The sequence below is a fragment of the Taudactylus pleione genome, unplaced genomic scaffold, assembly GCF_031769625.1.
Source record: "Taudactylus pleione unplaced genomic scaffold, aTauple2 ptg000185l, whole genome shotgun sequence".
In the NCBI taxonomy this organism is placed as follows: domain Eukaryota; kingdom Metazoa; phylum Chordata; class Amphibia; order Anura; family Myobatrachidae; genus Taudactylus; species Taudactylus pleione.
This window is the reverse complement of record NW_028284587.1, coordinates 2696901-2716652: the sequence shown is the minus strand read 5'-3', so window position 1 is coordinate 2716652 and position 19752 is coordinate 2696901. Positions and strand designations below refer to the sequence as shown.

Genomic DNA, 19752 nt, shown 5'->3' with positions numbered 1-19752 from the left:
ACCTACAGCATCTTAGAATTGATGAGGCTAATTTTAGGGGGGAGGTAAGGAGAACATATCAGGAGAAGGTATACAGCCTGGAAGCGTCCTGCTCACAGACGGGACAACTGGGCACATGATTCCTGCCTGGAGGACCCTGCACAGCCCCCCCAACATCACACCAGGTGGATCTAATCCCTTTTACCCCGGACTCTGGATTACCCCGCACGCTGGCAGACGGGAGAGATGCATCTGAAGAAACTGGTGGAGCACAGAAAGGTCGGTGGCTGCTAATTGTGCTGATTACTGGAGATCACACGGAGAGCTGAGGCCATTCATTGTATAACCTGTCACTTATACCCCCTGACACCAGAGGTAACCCTAGTATACTTTTCCTAATATTGGAGGAGCACAACATGCACCTTCAGTGTACCAAGAACATCAAAGTAACCAGTAACTATCAACACTACAGTAAATCCCAGTATATACCAGTAACATGCTCTACTGGGAGCGCAGGTACCCACATTCCTATAGGTAATGAGTGCACTGTGCCTAACATGAGAATAGCATGACTCCTATATCATAGTATAGGGGAGAGGTATGAGATAGAGAGATGATAGATAGTAGATAGATAGATAGATAGAGAGATGATAGATAGTAGATAGATAGATAGATAGATAGATAGTACATTCCTATAGGTAATGAGTGCACTGTGCCTAACATAAGAATAGCTTTTCTCCTATATCATAGTATAGGGGGGGGGAGAGAGAAAGAGAGAGAGAGACTGATAGATAAATATAAGATGGATAGATAGCTACGATAGATAGATAGATAGATAGATAGATAGATAGATAGATAGATAGATAGATAGATAGATAGATAGATAGATAGATAGATAGATAGATAGATAGATAGATAGTACAGAGCCAGCAGCCATGGGACAAGGTGTCGCTAGATGAGGTGGGTACTGAGTGTGACTCACAGAAAGTCCTCTCTGGAGATAGTAAAGGGGGACATGGGCAGGAAAGGGGCAGTAGCAGAGACAATGCTGCCCCCTTATCTCCGTGCGGCAATGTATCCTGTGTATGTGATGTAGGAGCACTAGCAGTGACTTCACTTCCCAAAATGAGCAAAAAAAACTTTCATCCGGTGCAGTCTCCGCCAGCAGAGAGAGAGACAGAGCATCAGCTGGAGAGGGCACTGTGTGACCGGGCAATGTGTGGGCTATTACCGGGCTCTCCTGCTCTCAGCTGCACATGGACGGGACCATTAAGGTAGGAGTTGTATTACTGCCCCCTTGCCCAGGGTGGGTGCGGCGCTCAGCGCCCCTATTCTCTCCATGTGTCCTGACTTATCTGCATCTCACCTCCCCCGTATTCCCCATTGCTGGACCTATAAAATCCCCCAGCTCTCCCGACTCGCATAGCTGGACCCATATGCACCCCCATTCCTGGATGTATGGGACCCACTGACCCAACGATCTCTGCTCCCCATCTCTCTCATCACTGATCTTCTCTGCTCCTCCCTCCACTATCATCCCGAATACCCAATTTCTCCTTACAGAGGAGACCCTGCTTCCCCACATCTCTCTACCACCACCCTATCCCTGTCATTGTACATGTGTGTGCTGTATGTACTACTCTACTAGATGTGTTTGCTGTATGCACTAGTGTACTATGTGTGTGCGATGTATTTACAATGTATTATGTGTGTGCTGTATGTACTTGGAGTGTGTACTGCATGTATTAATATACTAGATTTGTGTGTTGTATATATAGTAATGTGCTGTATGTACTACTCTACTAGATGTGTTTCCTGTATGCACTAGTGTACTATGTGTGTGCGATGTATTTACAATGTATTATGTGTGTGCTGTATGTACTTGGAGTGTGTACTGCATGTATTAATATACTAGATTTGTGTGCTGTATATAATAATGTGCTGTATGCACTAGTGTACTATGTGTGTGCGATGTATTTACAATGTATTATGTGTATGCTGCATGTACTAGGAGTGTGTACTGCATGTATTAGTGTACTAGGAGTGTGTACTGCATGTATTAATATACTAGATTTGTGTGCTGTATATAATAATGTGCTGTATGTACTAGGAGGTGTTTACTGCATATACTAGGAGTGTGTACTGCATATACTAGTGTACTAGGAGTGTGTACTGCATATACTAGTGTACTAGGAGTGTGTACTGCATGTACTAGTGTACTAGGAGTGTGTACTGCATGTACTAGTGTACTAGGAGTGTGTACTGCATATACTAGTGTACTAGGAGTGTGTACTGCATATACTAGTGTACTAGGAGTGTGTACTGCATATACTAGTGTACTAGGAGTATGTACTGCATATACTAGTGTACTAGGAGTGTGTACTGCATGTACTAGTGTACTAGGAGTGTGTACTGCATGTACTAGTGTACTAGGAGTGTGTACTGCATATACTAGTGTACTAGGAGTGTGTACTGCATATACTAGTGTACTAGGAGTGTGTACTTCATGTACTAGGAGTGTGTACTGCATATACTAGTGTACTAGGAGTGTGTACTGCATATACTAGTGTACTAGGAGTGTGTACTGCATATACTAGTGTACTAGGAGTGTGTACTGCATGTATTAGTGTACTAGGAGTGTGTACTGCATATACTAGTGTACTAGGAGTGTGTACTGCATATACTAGTGTACTAGGAGTGTGTACTGCATGTATTAGTGTACTAGGAGTGTGTACTGCATATACTAGTGTACTAGGAGTGTGTACTGCATATACTAGTGTACTAGGAGTGTGTACTGCATGTACTAGGAGTGTGTACTGCATGTATTAATGTACTAGATTTGTGTGCTGTATATAATAATGTGCTGTATGTACTAGGAGGTGTTTACTGCATATACTAGGAGTGTGTACTGCATATACTAGTGTACTAGGAGTGTGTACTGCATGTACTAGTGTACTAGGAGTGAGTACTGCATGTACTAGTGTACTAGGAGTGTGTACTGCATGTACTAGGAGTGTGTACTGCATATACTAGTGTACTAGGAGTGTGTCCTGCATATACTAGTGTACTAGGAGTGTGTACTTCATATACTAGTGTACTAGGAGTGTGTACTGCATGTACTAGGAGTAAGTATTGCATGTACTAATGTACTAGGAGTGTGTACTGCATGTACTAGGAGTGTGTACTGCATGTACTAGGAGTGTGTACTGCATGTACTAATGTACTAGGAGTGTGTACTGCATGTACTAGGAGTGTGTACTGCATGTATTAGTGTACTAGGAGTGTGTACTGCATGTACTAGGAGTGTGTACTGCATGTACTAGGATTGTGTACTGCATGTATTAGTGTACTAGGAGTGTGTACTGCATGTACTAGGAGTGTGTACTGCATGTATTAGTGTACTAGGAGGGTGTACTGCATGTACTAGGAGTGTGTACTGCATATACTAGTGTACTAGGAGTGTGTACTGCATGTACTAGGAGTGTGTACTGCATATACTAGTGTACTAGGAGGGTGTACTGCATGTACTAGGAGTGTGTACTGCATGTACTAGGAGTAAGTATTGCATGTACTAATGTACTAGGAGTGTGTACTGCATGTACTAGGAGTGTGTAGTGCATGTATTAGTGTGCTAGGAGGGTGTACTGCATGTACTAGGATTGTGTACTGCATGTATTAGTGTACTAGGAGTGTGTACTGCATGTACTAGGAGTGTGTACTGCATGTATTAGTGTACTAGGAGGGTGTACTGCATGTACTAGGAGTGTGTACTGCATATACTAGTGTACTAGGAGTGTGTACTGCATGTACTAGGAGTGTGTACTGCATGTACTAGGAGTAAGTATTGCATGTACTAATGTACTAGGAGTGTGTACTGCATGTACTAGGAGTGTGTACTGCATGTATTAGTGTGCTAGGAGGGTGTACTGCATGTACTAGGAGTGTGTACTGCATGTATTAGTGTACTAGGAGTGTGTACTGCATGTACTAGGAGTGTGTACTGCATGTATTAGTGTACTAGGAGGGTGTACTGCATGTACTAGGAGTGTGTACTGCATATACTAGTGTACTAGGAGTGTGTACTGCATGTACTAGGAGTGTGTACTGCATATACTAGTGTACTAGGAGTGTGTACTGCATGTACTAATGTACTAGGAGTGTGTACTGCATGTACTAGGAGTGTGTACTGCATGTACTAGGAGTAAGTATTGCATGTACTAATGTACTAGGAGTGTGTACTGCATGTACTAGGAGTGTGTACTGCATGTATTAGTGTACTAGGAGTGTGTATCGCATGTACTAGGAGGGTGTACTGTGTGTATTAATGTACTAGGTGTGTGTGCTGTATATACTAATGTACTGTACTGTATGTACTAGTTTAGTATGTTTGTGTGGCTGCATGTACTAGGTGTGTGCTGGATGTACTAGTGTACTAGGTATGTGTACTATATGTACTAGGTGTTTGGGCTGCATGCACTATGTATGTTCTATATGTACATACATACCTAGGTGTATGTACTATATGTATTACTAGGTGTGTGCTGTATATACTAGTGTACAGTATGTACTAGTGTAGTATATTTGTGTGCTATATATGTACTAGTGTACTAGGTGTGTACAGTATGTATTAGATGGGTGTACTGTGTGTACTTGTGTGCTGTATGTACTAGTGTACTATATATACTAGTGTGTTTGTGTACTAGTGAGAACTGTATGTACTAGTGTAATAGGTGCATGTACCGTAGGTACTAGTGTACGAAGTGTGTGCAGTATATATGTATGTATAGTGTGCTTCGGTATGTGTGTGTACTCCTGGCCGCTCGCATAGCTGTGGGTGACCACCCACAGCTATAGCGAGCGGCAAAAATGATGGTCGCGATAGTCAAGACCATCGCGACCATCGGGCTTGCGACGAGACCTTTGCTGTAGGGTCTCGCTGCCGCAAGCCCTGGAGAGCCAAATCTATCAGAGCCAAAAGCACTCCCACTGACATCACTAGTGATGTCAGTGGGGCCGGCCCCAGACGGTAGACGTTCCCATGGGAACGCCTCCGTCTGGGCAGCCACGCCCCCGGCACGCCCACCAAAGGGGGCGTGCTGTCACTCACCATCGACAGCATGCCCCCTTTGGTGCGAGACCCATAACGACGGCTTGGCCGTCGTTATTTGGGTCTCGCACATGCGCACAACGGAGCAGCCTCCGTCGTGCGCATGTACACTTGGGCAACATCGACCTGCTTGCGAGCGCTCAGCCCTGTGTGTACTAGTGTACTAGGTGTGTGTACTGTATGTACTAGGTGTGTGTACTAGTGTGCTATGTATGTACTGTAGTAGTAGTAGTGTATACTCTAGTAGTGAGCTGTGTGTACTGTATGTGCTTGTGTGCTATGTGTATGTAGTAGTGAGCTATGGCCCTCATTCAGAGCCGTACGCTCTGAGCAGAGCGCACGCTCTGAGCAGAGCGCACGCTCTGAATGAGGGCCGCCCTCCATAATTATGGAGCGTCCTCCTGGACGCTCGTATAGCTGTGGGTCACCACCCACAGCCTATACGAGGGTGCAGGTTGATGGCCGCGATGGTCTTGACCATCGCGACCATCGCCACTGCGAGCCGGAGCCTGCGGTTGAGTTTTTCAGTTTTTCTATCAGAGCCAAAATCACTCCCACTGACATCACTAGTGATGTCAGTGGGCCGGCTTCTGACGGTAGGCGTTCCCTTGGGAATGCCCCCGTCAGGGAGGCACGCCCCCGGCACGCCCACCAAAGGCGGCATGCTGTCAATCAACATCGACAGCATGCCCCCTTTGATCAGACACAACGAGCGAAGGAAAGTCCTTCGCTCGTCACGTCTGGCGCATGCGCACGACGGAGCTCCCGCCGTCGTGCGCATGCGCAGTGCACAACATCGACCCACTTGCGAGCGGACAGCCGCTCGCGAGTGGGTCTGAATCAGGCCCTATGTGTGTACTTTATGTATTTGTGTGGCATGTGTATGTACTGTATGTAGTAGTGAGCTTTGTGTGTGTACTGTATGTTCTTGTGTGATATCTGCTATGTGTGTGTGTACTGTATGTAGTAGTGTACTGTGTGTGTGAGTGCTGATCTGTGTAAGCAGCCTGTCCTGTGCAACAACGACACATCCGTCTCAATAATAGACATATACAATTATTATGCCAACACAAAAACAACATATACTGTACACAATATATACTGTATATCTATCTACATAGATATAGAGATGTGTCCTTATACATCTTTGCTACAGTCACACTAAAAAGCCCATCTCGGCGCATCAGGTCCTGTGAGACTCTGCTAGTGCACAGCGTTTTTTCCCAAAAAACTGTGTCTAAGTCACAATATGCTGTGACTTCGAAGCACCAGCAGACTGTGCTGATTAATTTGATATGCGACACTTGTATCAGGGGAGTATCTATAATGGGTGCAGGGTGTGCAGGGAAGACGGGCCCCTGGGTCCAGGGGGCCCTGCACCGCACACCCTGCACCCATAATATTACTTACCTCTCCAGAGTCCCACGTCGGCGCGGGGGTCCGGCGCTGTTAAACGACTGGAAAATGGGCGCAGTGGCCATTTTCCCGTAGTTTGCACATGCACAGTACAGGGAAAATGGCCACCGCAGCCATTTTCCCGGTGACCTTGTGCATACATTATAGACTCTGGGCACACTCTAGTGCCCAGAGTCTATAACTCTGCCAGCCGCGGGGCAGAGAGGAGGGGGCCCATGTCGGAGACTGCACACGGGCCCCCTCCTCTCTAGAAACGACCCTGACTTGTATATCTGAATGCAACCAAGTCTCTGAATCTGTATACGAAGTGCTACAATTTACACGCCTCATCTTTTTAGAATGCCAAGTTCCGTTGTGCTTCATATACAGACTCTGGAGCACACAGATATACAGGTGTCACATATCACATTACTCAGCACAGTCTCCATATACAGACTCAGGAGCACACATATATACAGGTGTCACATATCACATTACTCAGCGCAGTCTCCCATATACAGACTCAGGTACACACAGATATACAGGTGTCACATATCACATTACTCAGCGCAGTCTCCCATATACAGACTCAGGAGCACACAGATATACAAGTGTCACATATCACATTACTCAGCACAGTCTCCCATATACAGACTCAGGAGCACACAGATATACAGGTGCACATATCACATTACTCAGCGCAGTCTCCCATATACAGACTCAGGAGCACACAGATATACAGGTGTCACATATCACATTACTCAGCACAGTCTCCCATATACAGACTCAGGAGCACACAGATATACAGGTGTCACATATCACATTACTCAGCGCTGTCTCCCATATACAGACTCAGGAGCACACATATATACAGGTGTCACATATCACATTACTCAGCGCAGTCTCCCATATACAGACTCAGGTACACACAGATATACAAGTGTCACATATCACATTACTCAGGTGTCACATATCACATTACTCAGCGCAGTCTCCCATATACAGACTCAGGTGACACCTGTATATCTACGTGTTCCTATCACATTACTCAGCGCAGTCTCCATATACAGTCTAAGGTGCACACAGATATACAGGTGTCACATATCACATTAAACAGCGCAGTGTCCCATATACAGACTCAGGAGCACACAGATATACAGGTGTCACATATCACATTACTCAGCACAGTCTCCATATACAGACTCAGGAGCACACAGATATACAGGTGTCACATATCACATTACTCAGCACAGTCTCCCATATACAGACTCAGGAGCACACAGATATACAGGTGTCACATATCACATTACTCAGCAAAGTCTCCCATATACAGACTCGGGAGCACACAGATATACAGGTGTCATATATCACATTACTCAACGCAGTCTCCCATATACAGACTCAGGAACACGCAGATATATACGGGTGTCACATTACTCAGCACAGTCTCCCATATACAGACTCAGGAGCACACAGATATACAGGCGTCACATTACTCAGCACAGTCTCCCATATACAGACTCAGGAGCACACAAATATACAGGTGTCACATATCACATTACTCAGCGCAGTCTCCCATATACAGACTCAGGTGCTCACAGATATATACAAGTGATCATTAATAAATGGGCCCCATACACAGTAAATACAGCTATTTAAATGCCTTTATATACTGTATATAGTAGCTTCTCTTAATCCCACATACACAGCACATACAGCTATCTACACACCATTATATATAGTATCTCCTCATCCTATATACACAGCACATACAGCTATCTACACACCATTATATACAGCTATCTATATAGAGTATCTTAGCGTAACACCATACACACCTTAGTATTATTAAGAATTTCTTCCAGAGCAATTTTTCTGCAGGAATAAGCATGAACTGAAACTCTCATTAACTATGATGTAATGTCCTGGGCCAAAATGTATTTTCCATAAGATAAGTTTTATTTTAAAGTCCCTTTTCAGTGCATTCTTCTCTAAATAATGTAAATATGTATGTATAATAGTTTCTCTATAGCTCCATCCCGAGTAGCTCCACCCCCAGTTCCTGAACCTATTTTTCCAGAAAAATAAAAGTGTCCACATACATCTTACCGTGCGCTACAAAGCGCGCTAAACCTAGCGCATGAGCCCCCTGTGACTTGGCAGCTCTGCCCATTTTTTTGTGCAACTTTTTACCTTCATGCGAAATGTATGTTACAGCGTCAGTGGCTCTGGCACTGTAACGTAGCTGTTTGCATGCAGATACACCCGCAGTTGCACATAGAACATGCCACATAGTATCTTAATCAGCAGAAGCTGTCTGTGTATCCTATTCACATCACTTTGTGAATGAAACGTATTTGAAGGTATAAAGTTGCACAAAAAGACGCTCGTCACTCCAGAGTCATAACATGGCGCAACTAGAAGGGCTGTTCAATGCGCAAGGAAGTAAGATGTAAGTGTACACATCTGTAGTGTCAGTATATTCCGTCACACTGTACAAATAGGAACAAAGAGTAGTAAAACAAGATTGGGGACATACAGATATAGAGGTAAGAGGCAGGCTTATAGTCTAAGCCATCTATATACACAATATATACAGCTATTTACATATCTCTATATAGTATCATGTACTCAGTGTTGGACTGGCCCACAGGGGTACAGGGGAAATCCCCGGTGGGCCCCATTGCCTAAGGGCCCACCCCCTCTTCAAGGTGTGAGGTTCCAGACCTCAAATGATACATTGTTACTCTATTAGATCATGATGGTGAGTTATCTGGTGGAGTAGTACCACTGATCAATATGGGTGATTGGTTCCCTTCTATAGAATCTACACCTATTGATTAGCCAGGCATTTTGGGTGACTGGCCACACCCCCTCTGATGGATAACCACACCCTTTAAGCATGGGCCCCTACCACTGCATTCCCTGGTGGGCCCTTCATGCCCCAGTCCGACACTGCATGTACTCACCTCTTATATACAGCATATATAGCTATCTACACACACACATATATATACATATATATATATATATATATATATATATATTTTCACACACACACACTGTATATTATATCCTCACGCCATATACAACCATATGTAGTATATTCTCCTCATCCCATATACTCAGTACTGCCGATCGACCTCTCCTCCTCCATACTCCATCGACCTCCGCCCTTTCATGCTTCAAGTCCTAAATCACCAACCACTACTTTTCTCCCTCTACCTCCCCTTCACTTCTCTACCTATCGTTGTACCCAAGGTCCTTTCTTCGCCCCACTCCTCTTTTCCCTGTACATCTATCCCACGGAAATCTCCTTAGCTCCTCCGGCTCTCAATACCATCTATATACTGATGACAATCAAATCTACCTTTCCACCACTGACCCCTCTCCCTCCGTCCTCACTCACTCCCCGTCTGCTACTATTCTGGATATCTCAGAACATACTGCAACTCAACATGGCCAAGACCAAAGTTGTTCCTCCACTCTTCACCCCTCTCTGTTGTCCAAGCCCAAAGTTGTTCCTCCACCCTTCACCACTCTCTGTTGTCCAAGACCAAAGTTGCTCCTCCACCCTTCACCCCTCTCTATTGATAACATCGCCATGTCTTCTGCCCCCAAGTCCGCTGCCTCTGTGTCATTCTCTACTCCGCTCTCCTTCATTCCACACTTCAAGGCCATGTTTCAAACCTACTGCTTCTACCTCCGACACATCGCCAGGATCTGGCCTTTACCCCTGATGCCTTAAAACTCTCATGCATGGTTTCTTCATTTCCCACTTAGGGCCGTATTCAATTTGGTGCAAATAGTTGCGTTTGGTGAACAGCGTTCGTCATTGCAAACTTTTCGCGCATATGTGCGTATCGCACTATCCGATTGCCGGACTTTTTGCATGTGTGAAACTCCATAGGCAGAAACTGGCAATAAGTTTTCACCATCTCAGAGGCAGGTGATAAAATAGGCAAAATCTAAATTTTTGTCTAAAAATGTGGGGAATTGGTTCAGAACCCTTAGGACACCCTTCTAATGACTAGGCAAAAAAAAATTAACTGAGCTTAATTCCTCCTATTAATGACATGTAAATTTTTGGGGTGAAAATGTAAAAAAAAAGAAGTGTTGGAAAATGGGTTTAAAGTACTGGGACATGTATTTTGGGGGGCTGTATGGATGGGACAGGTATTTTGGGGGGGCTGTATGTGGTGTTTTTAACATTTTTTAAAAAAAATTAAAACTGCACTTTATAGACACATAAATATACTAGTACCCATTTTTATGTACCCCCAATTTAAATATGGCAATTATTATTGCTGTATTATTTATATAATTTTTCCAGCCAATTCACTCATTTTAAAAACGCTTATCACCAAACACAGCTTTTCGCACCTAATTGAATACGGCCCTTAGACTCCTGTAACCTCCTCTCTGGTCTTCATCTCTCTCACTTCAAGTTAAGCTAAAGCTGCTGCTCATTACCCACCATACCGCTTCTGCCACCCCCTCTGCGTCATACTTCACTGGCTTCCTATCCCCCTGAGAATCTATTTCCAACTCCTCACTCTCATCTACAAAGCCTTAAACCATTCTGCCCCTCCTGCCATCTCTACCACACTTCCTGGTGCCCTCTCCGCTCCTCCTCTGACCAAAGTTTTTCTTCCATCCTGGTCACTTCCTCTTACTCTCACCCTCAAGACTTCACTAGAGGTGACCCCATCCTCTGGAACTCACTCCCTCGCCTAAATCAGACTTTCTACCAGCCTCTCCAGTTTTAAACGGGCTCCTAAAACGTACCTTTTTTATTTAAGTGTACCAACCCTTTTCTTAAATTGATACTTCTTCATCCCCCAACATTTATCTTTCCCAGTCTATCCTCCAACTGTTCTTCCATTCCCATTAATATGTAAGCTTTTATGGGCAGGGCCCTTCTCCTTCTTGTTCTTCCCTAACATATTCCATATCACCAGTACTCCGCCAACCTCACTCTTCCACTTCAGCGACTTGGATTCTGTTCGCTTGCCCATACGTTGGGTACAGGATCACCGAGCACTGAATTGATCCCATCCATGACTTCTTCTAGCTTCAATGAGTTGCCCAGCCTATTCCCCAGGCACCAATAGTGAGAACAGAACCTGGGCACCAGTAGCTTGGGCAGAGTTGTGCAAAAGGCCAGTAGGACAGAATCTGGGCAACTGTAATTAAAACAGATCCTAAGCATCAGTAGCTTGGTTAGAGCTGGACACCAGTAGCGAGGACAAAACTTGGGTACCATTAGCTGGGTACTGTTTGGGCACCAATAGAGAGGACAGTGCATGAGGCCTAGACAGGCCTGGAAGTAGATTTGAGCCCATGCAGCAGACCCAAGATGCATTTAAATGGGTTTTGAGGCAAGAAAGTGAGGAAGCTGCCAGTGGAACACATTGCTGCGTGTGCTCACGCTTCATTATACTGTATATATACACACAGGATATGATGACTGCATTATATCAACACAATGAACTCTAAACATACAATTCCATACTCCCTTCTTCAGAAAAGTCATGTATATTAATAAGTACTGTATTCCGAAGACACTAACCTATAGCACTGTACAATGGGTTAAATTGTGATACAAATTAGAAACAAGACGTACTGTATTTATATAATTTTATTTCAGGGTTCTCCTCCCCCCCCCCTCTAATATCAGTCTATCCCCTTGCTTTTTGTATATACATTGTAAATGCAATTTATGTTGCAGAGAATGCTGTAGTGGATTCTTCTAGCAGAATTGTATATAAGTAACAGTGTAAGAACTGTATAAAGGGGAGTGATATGTGCTGATGCTTCTAGATGCGAGTGTGGTGAGGCCTGCGTCGCTGGTGGGGAGGGGGCTACAGGGTATCTCCCCTGGAGCCAGCTGTGCCCGCAGACTGAGCCGCTGCTGAGAATGGGGTTGGTCTGCGTTGCTTTGGGTGGAGAGCACTTTTGATCTGTGTGTTTTTTTTCTATCGGAATCTGCTGACCTGCTGGAAAATACAGTTAAGAAGTAACAAACTGCAGCAAGTGAAAATGTTTGATTAGATCAGTAACTGGTGATAGCAATGACTGAGAGAGTGATGTTTTCTGTCAGGGACTGACAGACGGGACTGTGTGAGAAGAGAGGTGGGGGCTCCGCTATTACTATGGATAGCAGAATGCGGATAACATACTTTCAATTTGTTTTAAATCGCTTCAGAGTTTTACAGGGCAAATATAGACAAAACCATGACACATGTTATTCTACCCTTATGTTTACAATCTTGGCTGTGTGTTACATTACAGAGTGTAATATTTGTAAATAAATAGTAGTTATAATATTTCCATTTGTAAAGCGCAACAGAATATTTTGCGCTATATAAGAAACTGTTAAAAAAATAATATTAATGATACACAAGTGATGTTGATATGCATAAACTGTAAATCAAATCTTTATTTCCCATATACTGGAATATTAATATACAAATTAATAAATATAAACCCCAGTTAACTATATACTGTACTTGTGGGAATTGACTTAGAAATACTCCTATTGTATAATAAATGGAAATTAAGTCCGGTACCTGCTGGGATCCCTCCATTCCCGCAGGCAGATGCCCCTTAGGTTTCTGTGGGGGAATCGATGCTGCCAAATATACCAATTAATTATTGGCCCCCGCAGCGAACGCCATCAGAAGATGGCATTAGCCGCTGTAGCCTAAGGGCTACACGGCACATAATTAGCCGGCGGAGGGATCCTTCAGAACGCAGCTATGGCGGCCGTGCGGTCAGCGTGACTATGCATGCACAGCAGCCCCGGTAGCTGTCCAGACACATCGCTGGGACAAACTCCTTACGGAGCCCGTGTCCCTGTATGTGTCAGATGATACATCCGGGCGCTATGATCGCATATTTCAATGCGATCATGGGCGGTAATGTCATGCCCAGATCGAGCGATCATTAATAAATGGGGGCCTCAGACATTCATAAGTTGGGGACAATGCGACAGAATGCTGAATGAAACAAGTGCCATAGTGAAATTCAAAGAAGAAACTTTAGGAGAAGGTAAACTGGCAGCGCCAACTTCCAAACGGGCAAACTGTCATTCCTATAGGGCCATTTCTGCTTTAATAAATAAGTACTGCTCGATCTATGTCCCGACTTCTATTGCTATATAGCGCTCTCCGACATTTCCAAGTATACTGGAGAGCCTGGTGCTGTTAGGGGCAGGACACTTTGGCTGATCACATTGATGACTCCTTCGGAGAATTGCAACCGCACTCCTTTACTTTCTAATAAGGGCCTGATTCAGACCCGCTCACGAGCGCAAGCGGGTCGATGGTACCGTCTGGGTCTGGCCCCACTGACATCACTAGTGATGTCAGTGGGAGTGATTTTGGCTCTGATAGAGCCAAAATCACTCCAGGGCTTGCAGTCACCGAGACCCTACAGCAGGGTCTCGTCGCAAGCCCGATGGTCACGATGGTCTTGACCATCGCGACCATCATCATGGACGCTCGCATAAGCTGTGGGTGGTAACTCACAGCTATGCGAGCGTCCAGGAGGACGCTCCAAAAAAAAAAAAAAAACGCCCTGATTCAGAGCAGGCGCTCGTTCACAGCGTCCGGCTCTGAATCAGGCCCTAAGTGTCTACCGCCACTGTTACTAATGATTGTTACTATTACTGCATACAGGGTTACTTTTCTTTCCGGACACCTATTACTATGATGCTGCTTCCAGCACTTCACAACTGCAACACAGGTTTGGAAGTAGCGCCTATGTCACAGAGCCACTACAGGTCCGGCTCTACCGTGACAGTTGCCTAAGACGTCGAGATCTGGGTGGTGTCACTGAGTGTGCTATTTGCAAAAAAAAAAAAAGGATGTCTCAGAGCGAGAGACATCAGTATGTGATGCAGGCGGTGGATGTGTAACTTATAAAGACTCCGCCTCCACACTTTCACCTGAGGGGCTGGGAAGTGGGTATTGTGGTGGGGATGGGTGGCTGGCGTAGGCTGAAGTTTTGCCTAGGGTGCTAAGAAACCTTGCACCTTCCCTGTCATTGTCAGACAGGGTAAACCAAGGTGACATTATTCATGACATTATTGCAATAGATTCTCATAGAAATGAGCCAATTAATAAATACACTAACTAACAATACAAAAGTAACATACCCTACTTAATTTTCTGCATGCCCCACTGTATATTAGGAGGTTCAGTTTTATTGGCTTCCGTTCTGATCTGTCTTAGACACATTTATTGTGTTAAAGAAGACTCACGGAACAGCTCAATGGCGTGGATCTGGAACTGCACAGGATGCATCTTGTTGCTGACTGAAATGTTGCACTTAGGAAGTCAAGTGTTAAAAATAGGATCTTTGGGGCTATTAACAGGAGTATTTTTGTCGCTTTACGGTGGAACTAATCTTCCCAGAAATAAGTAGGACCTCCCAGCACAATAACATATTTAACATGGACACAGATGACCAATGGGAAGCCTATAAAGACTTGGGGCCTGATTCAGAGCCGGACGCAATTTGCGGACGGTCGTTCAGAAAATAGGGGTGGCTATTCAAATGAACCGTTCGCTCTTTGCAGTCTGTTCACGCCTCTATGTCTGAACGAGCGAACAAAACTTGCGGTCGTTTTTTGGATAACTACGCCCCCTGGCCGCTCGCATCCTACGTCATGTCCGCTATTTATTAGATTAATCGACCAGCGTATGAACTGCTCGCTATTCTTGTGGTTGGTTTTTCCTACCACAATCTTGCGAGCAGTTCTGACTATAAAATAACCCAGTGACGTGGTCAATGACGCTGCTGTATTAATTATGCACACCCATAAAACGCCCATTTTGACCTTTAAGCACGCCTGCGTTCGGATCTCCACTCCCCGTTTTCAAGCACCTTCCCCTGTTACCACCCACATACGCCTCCTCTTGTCACTCAAAATAGCAGGCATTCGCTATTTAGCGAACAAACGATTTTCGGCCGCAATGACTGGTTCGCGCGCATATTATGATCCGTACGCATGCGCAGTTGGGCAAACAACGCTCTGAACGAACGAGTGGCCGCTTACGAGCGGCTCTGAATCAGGCCCTTGGCCTGCAGGCTGACAATTTAGCGAAGGGGAAGATCTATTTTATGCTGGCAGGGGAAGAGGGGTAGAATTACAATTGTGGTTCTTTTCCTAAAATGTGTTTAGAGTTTAGCATCGGTATACAATTGAGAGATTTATTTTATTAATGTTTATGTCTCACTGACTTATAGTAACATTAAAATATAATTGACAAAATGGCGAGAGAGTCACAAATTTTGGAAAGCTCCAGAAAAAGCAGCCCTGGCTCCCGTATCTGCCCACTCCCTTATGGTGCACACACACGGTCAGACTTGCTAGATGAACGATTTGAACGACAAACGATTTTACCAACGATTTCATGAACGATTAACTATTTCTGACAGCATTTAAATGAATGAAATCATCCAAATCTGACTGCAAAACACAGTGGATGTCAGATATCGTTATGCGGGAACGCGCATCGTTGGTCGATGCATGCCCTACATGTCAACGATATTAACGATTGAATGATTTATACAATCGTTATCGTTCAAGTGAGTGTTTCGGGGACTCGAAGAGGCGGTTCGCTGCAGTGGTGCTATTCACGTTGCTACTCTTCCCGCACCTCCCACCTGCGCCTCCCCCTCTGACTTCTCTCCTGTAAGCTGGAAATTACCGGTACCGGCTGGGAAGAGATGAGAGATGTGGCAGAAAAAAAAAACTTCAGAAAAATAGAACAGCGCCAGGAAGATGTAATTTCTGCGCTAATTACGTTGCTGTATAGTTCCATTTAAGGGGGCTATTTACTAAGCAGTGTTAGGAGACAGAGTGAAAAGTGATAAGGTGCCAGACAATCAGCTCCTAACTGCCACCTCACAGGCTGTGTTTGAAAAATGACAGTTGGGAGCTGATTGGCTGGCACCTTATCACTTTTCACTCTGTCTCCTAACACTGCTTAGTAAATAGACCCCTAAATTAGTAAAGATATTTCATAATGTTAGTAGGTTAATACATGAGAATCAAATGTTTTACTATGTTTTACCAGTGAGCTAAACACTGAATTTTTGGAATTGTGGCAAATAGATTGTGAGATATAGACAGATTCTAATATGTTTCCATTTTACTACACCAACTATTAAATTTCGTCACAAGATGTACTTATCCTTGCGTGTCACTGCCTATATCCATATAGAGTGTAAGCTTTCGAGCAGGGCCCTCTTATTACAGGGACTTATTATCTGTCTTATTACGGTTCTATTACTGTTTTGGTACCTAATTGTAAAGCGCAACGTTATAAGATGGCACTTAATGAGTAAATGTTAATAATTATAAATAACTTTGCAATTTGTCTTACAGAAGGCAAAACAAGATAAAATGCAGAGATAGTAAAACACAAATAGGAACATACAGGAAACACTCTATATGTAACCCCCCTTTACTCTCTAAAAGGGATACTGGGTTACTAACTCCTGTACAGTCTACTGTACCCACCCTTACCCTCTCTCGGAATCGGTATGATTTACAGCCGGACTACCGGATTCCCGACAGCGGCTGCCCGACATGGGTGAAAATACTGATCGTCCCTAAAGTAAGTATTCACTAACCTAATTCCCTCCCCTAACCCTAACCCTCCTTAGGGGTGCTTAACCCTAACCTTCCCACCAGTGCCTAACCCTAAGTGCCTAAACCTAACCCTAAATCCCCCCCGGGGGTGCCTAACCCTCCCTCCCCCTAGCCTAACCCTAACCTCCCAGGGGGGTGCCTAACCCTATGTCCCCCCCGGAAGCCCTAAACCTAACCCTCTCCCCCTCGCGTCTCTCCGCGCTCTGCATCACTTCGATTGGGATGCCGGGCGCCGGTCTCACGGCGTCAGTAAAATGACAGGCGTCTAGATTAAGGGCCTGATTCAGAGCCCTCGCTGGGATAAAGCAGTCGGGAAGCCGGCTGGCGGGATTAAGGGCCTGATTCAGAGCCGAACACTCTGACAAGAGCGCTCGCTCTGAATCAGTGCCCTCCTCCATGAAAATGGAGCGGCCTCCTGGTCCCTCGCATAGCTGTGGGTGACCACCCACAGCATATGCGAGCGTCCATGATGATGGTCGCGATGGTCTTGACCATTGCGACCATCGGGCTTGCGACGGAGACCCTGCGGTAGGGTCTCACTGCCGCAAGCCCTGGAGTGATTTTGGCTCTATCAGAGCCAAAATCACTCCCACTGACATCACTACTGATGTCAGTGGGGCCGGCTTCATGGGAACGCCTCCGTCTGGCAGGCACGCCCCCGGCACGCCCACCAAAGGGGGCGTGCTGTCAATCAACATCGACAGCACGCCCCCTTTGGTGCGAGACCCGGAGCGATGGAAAGCCCGTCACTCGCCGGGTCTCGCGCATGCGCACGACGGAGCTCCCTCCGTCGTGCGCATGCGCAGTGGGGGAACATCGACCCGCTTGCGAGCATCCTGCCGCTCGCGAGCGGGTCTGAATGACCCCCATGAGAGTCCAAACTTACCTGGCTCTTAGTTTTGGCTTCAGATGACTGCGCTCCCGTTCCCATCTGTGACAGCTGACCTGTCCCTACAGTGTTCATTTAATCAAGATACAATAGATCCTGTAGTGGTAACAGCCAGATACTGTATGTATTTAACTGCCACCCCTGCACAGGCTTCCAAACCCCAACCCTCTACACTCTCCTCAAGTCTCCTGATGCTCTGTGAGGCTTTGTATGGGATGCAAAGTATTGCGGTTACTCACTAAGGGGCCCATTTATTAATGATCGCATTTTGCAATGCGATCAGGGCATGCAGTATCGCCCCTGATCGCATTGCAAAATGCGATCCTATCTGCCGGATGTATTATCCGGGACATGCAGGGAGACGGGCTCCGAAAAGAGCCCGTCCCTGCGATGTCTCCGGAGGGCAGTCGGGGCTTCTGCGCATGCGCAGTCCCCCCGGACTGCACATGAGCGGCGCCCATTGCCGGCGGAGGGATCTGGCAGATCCCTCCGCCGGCTGATATGCGGTAAGTGCCCATAGGAAACAGCGGCTAACGCTATCTTTAGATAGCGTTAGCTGCTGGGGCCAATATCGGGAATGCTTCGCATTCCTGATATTGATACATTTGGCAGCATCGCATCCTCCATAGAAACCTATGGAGGAGGCAGCTGCCGGCGGCAATGGAGGGATCGCAGCAGGTATCGGAGATACCTGCTGCGGTCCCTCCTTCATACATTCGGGGGATACTAAGTATTTGAGGTAAACCCCCGAAAACAGGTGTTTTCGGGGAATTTACCTCAAATGCACTTTGATAAATGGGCCCCTTATACTGGTGGGCGCTACTACCACTACCAGTCATCCACTTGTCACTATTGGTGCTTTTCACTGATTCTCCTAACAAAGGCATCCAGACCTGCCTCTCATAGCACAAGATGGCTCCCGGCAGCCTGGCTCTGATTGGCAGCTGATCTCTTGATGCAGCCGCTGCTGCTCCAAATCCACACCTGCAGACACACCCCTCTTCGGGAGCACAGCCTCTCAACAGCGGGGGTGTGCTGCAACTCCACCCCGCTCACAGCCTCCGCCAGTCACTCTGCGCTGCTCCGCCGCCAGGACCTCTGCCTCCTGTCAGCGGAGAGCTTACACCGCACTACTGACAGCCAATGCTGCTGCCTCCTCACCGGCTCCACCCCCTGTGCCCAGCAGCCCACATGGCCACGCTGCCTGGGTCACAGGGAGGTGGGCACACAAGGAGGGTAACGTCAGACTCTTATCCCTTTCTCAAAACCGGGCCCTCTTTCCCTGACAGAAACCAAATTACTCCCACCTATATCACTCCGCCCCTTTTCCTCCAGTGCATCCAACACTGTAGCACATCCTCACTACAGAGATAAAAAAGTACCACATAAATTGATATGTTAATACATTAAATACATATATCATGAATTGTGACTACATACATATACATTTTACCTCATAAATTGTACATTTATAAATATTACATAGATTTATAAGTACAGTTCTTATTTTAACCCTTAACCAGGGTTACATATAGATCACACTACTAGGCTCTATACAGATTCTACAGATATGTCCTCATATATCATTGCCACAGTAGCACTAAACAGCCCCTCCCGGCGCGCCTGGTCCCAGTGCGACTCGCGTCTTATTCAAAATATGCATCTTATATGCACTAATAAAACTACTTGAGGAGACAAAAGTACTTTGCGACATTT

At 45.7% G+C, this 19752-nt stretch overlaps 2 protein-coding genes across 4 annotated transcripts in view; one reads left to right on the top strand and one right to left on the bottom strand.

Moving 5' to 3' along the window:
* Positions 1-19752, bottom strand: part of ETS1 (ETS proto-oncogene 1, transcription factor) — a 474993-nt gene that overhangs the window by 356330 nt on the left and 98911 nt on the right. The gene's annotated exons all lie outside the window — the stretch shown is intronic.
* The window catches only part of FLI1 (Fli-1 proto-oncogene, ETS transcription factor), a 106959-nt gene continuing 87300 nt past the window's right edge, over positions 94-19752 (top strand). Inside the window, exon 1 of one of the 2 annotated variants that reach the window (XM_088476268.1) lies at positions 94-258. In XM_088476268.1, the coding sequence (XP_088332394.1) occupies positions 226-258 (33 nt within the window). In that variant the 5' untranslated portion in view covers positions 94-225. Of the gene's footprint in view, positions 259-1166; positions 1254-19752 lie in introns of those variants that run through there. The other variant, XM_088476269.1, reaches the window with a different exon arrangement.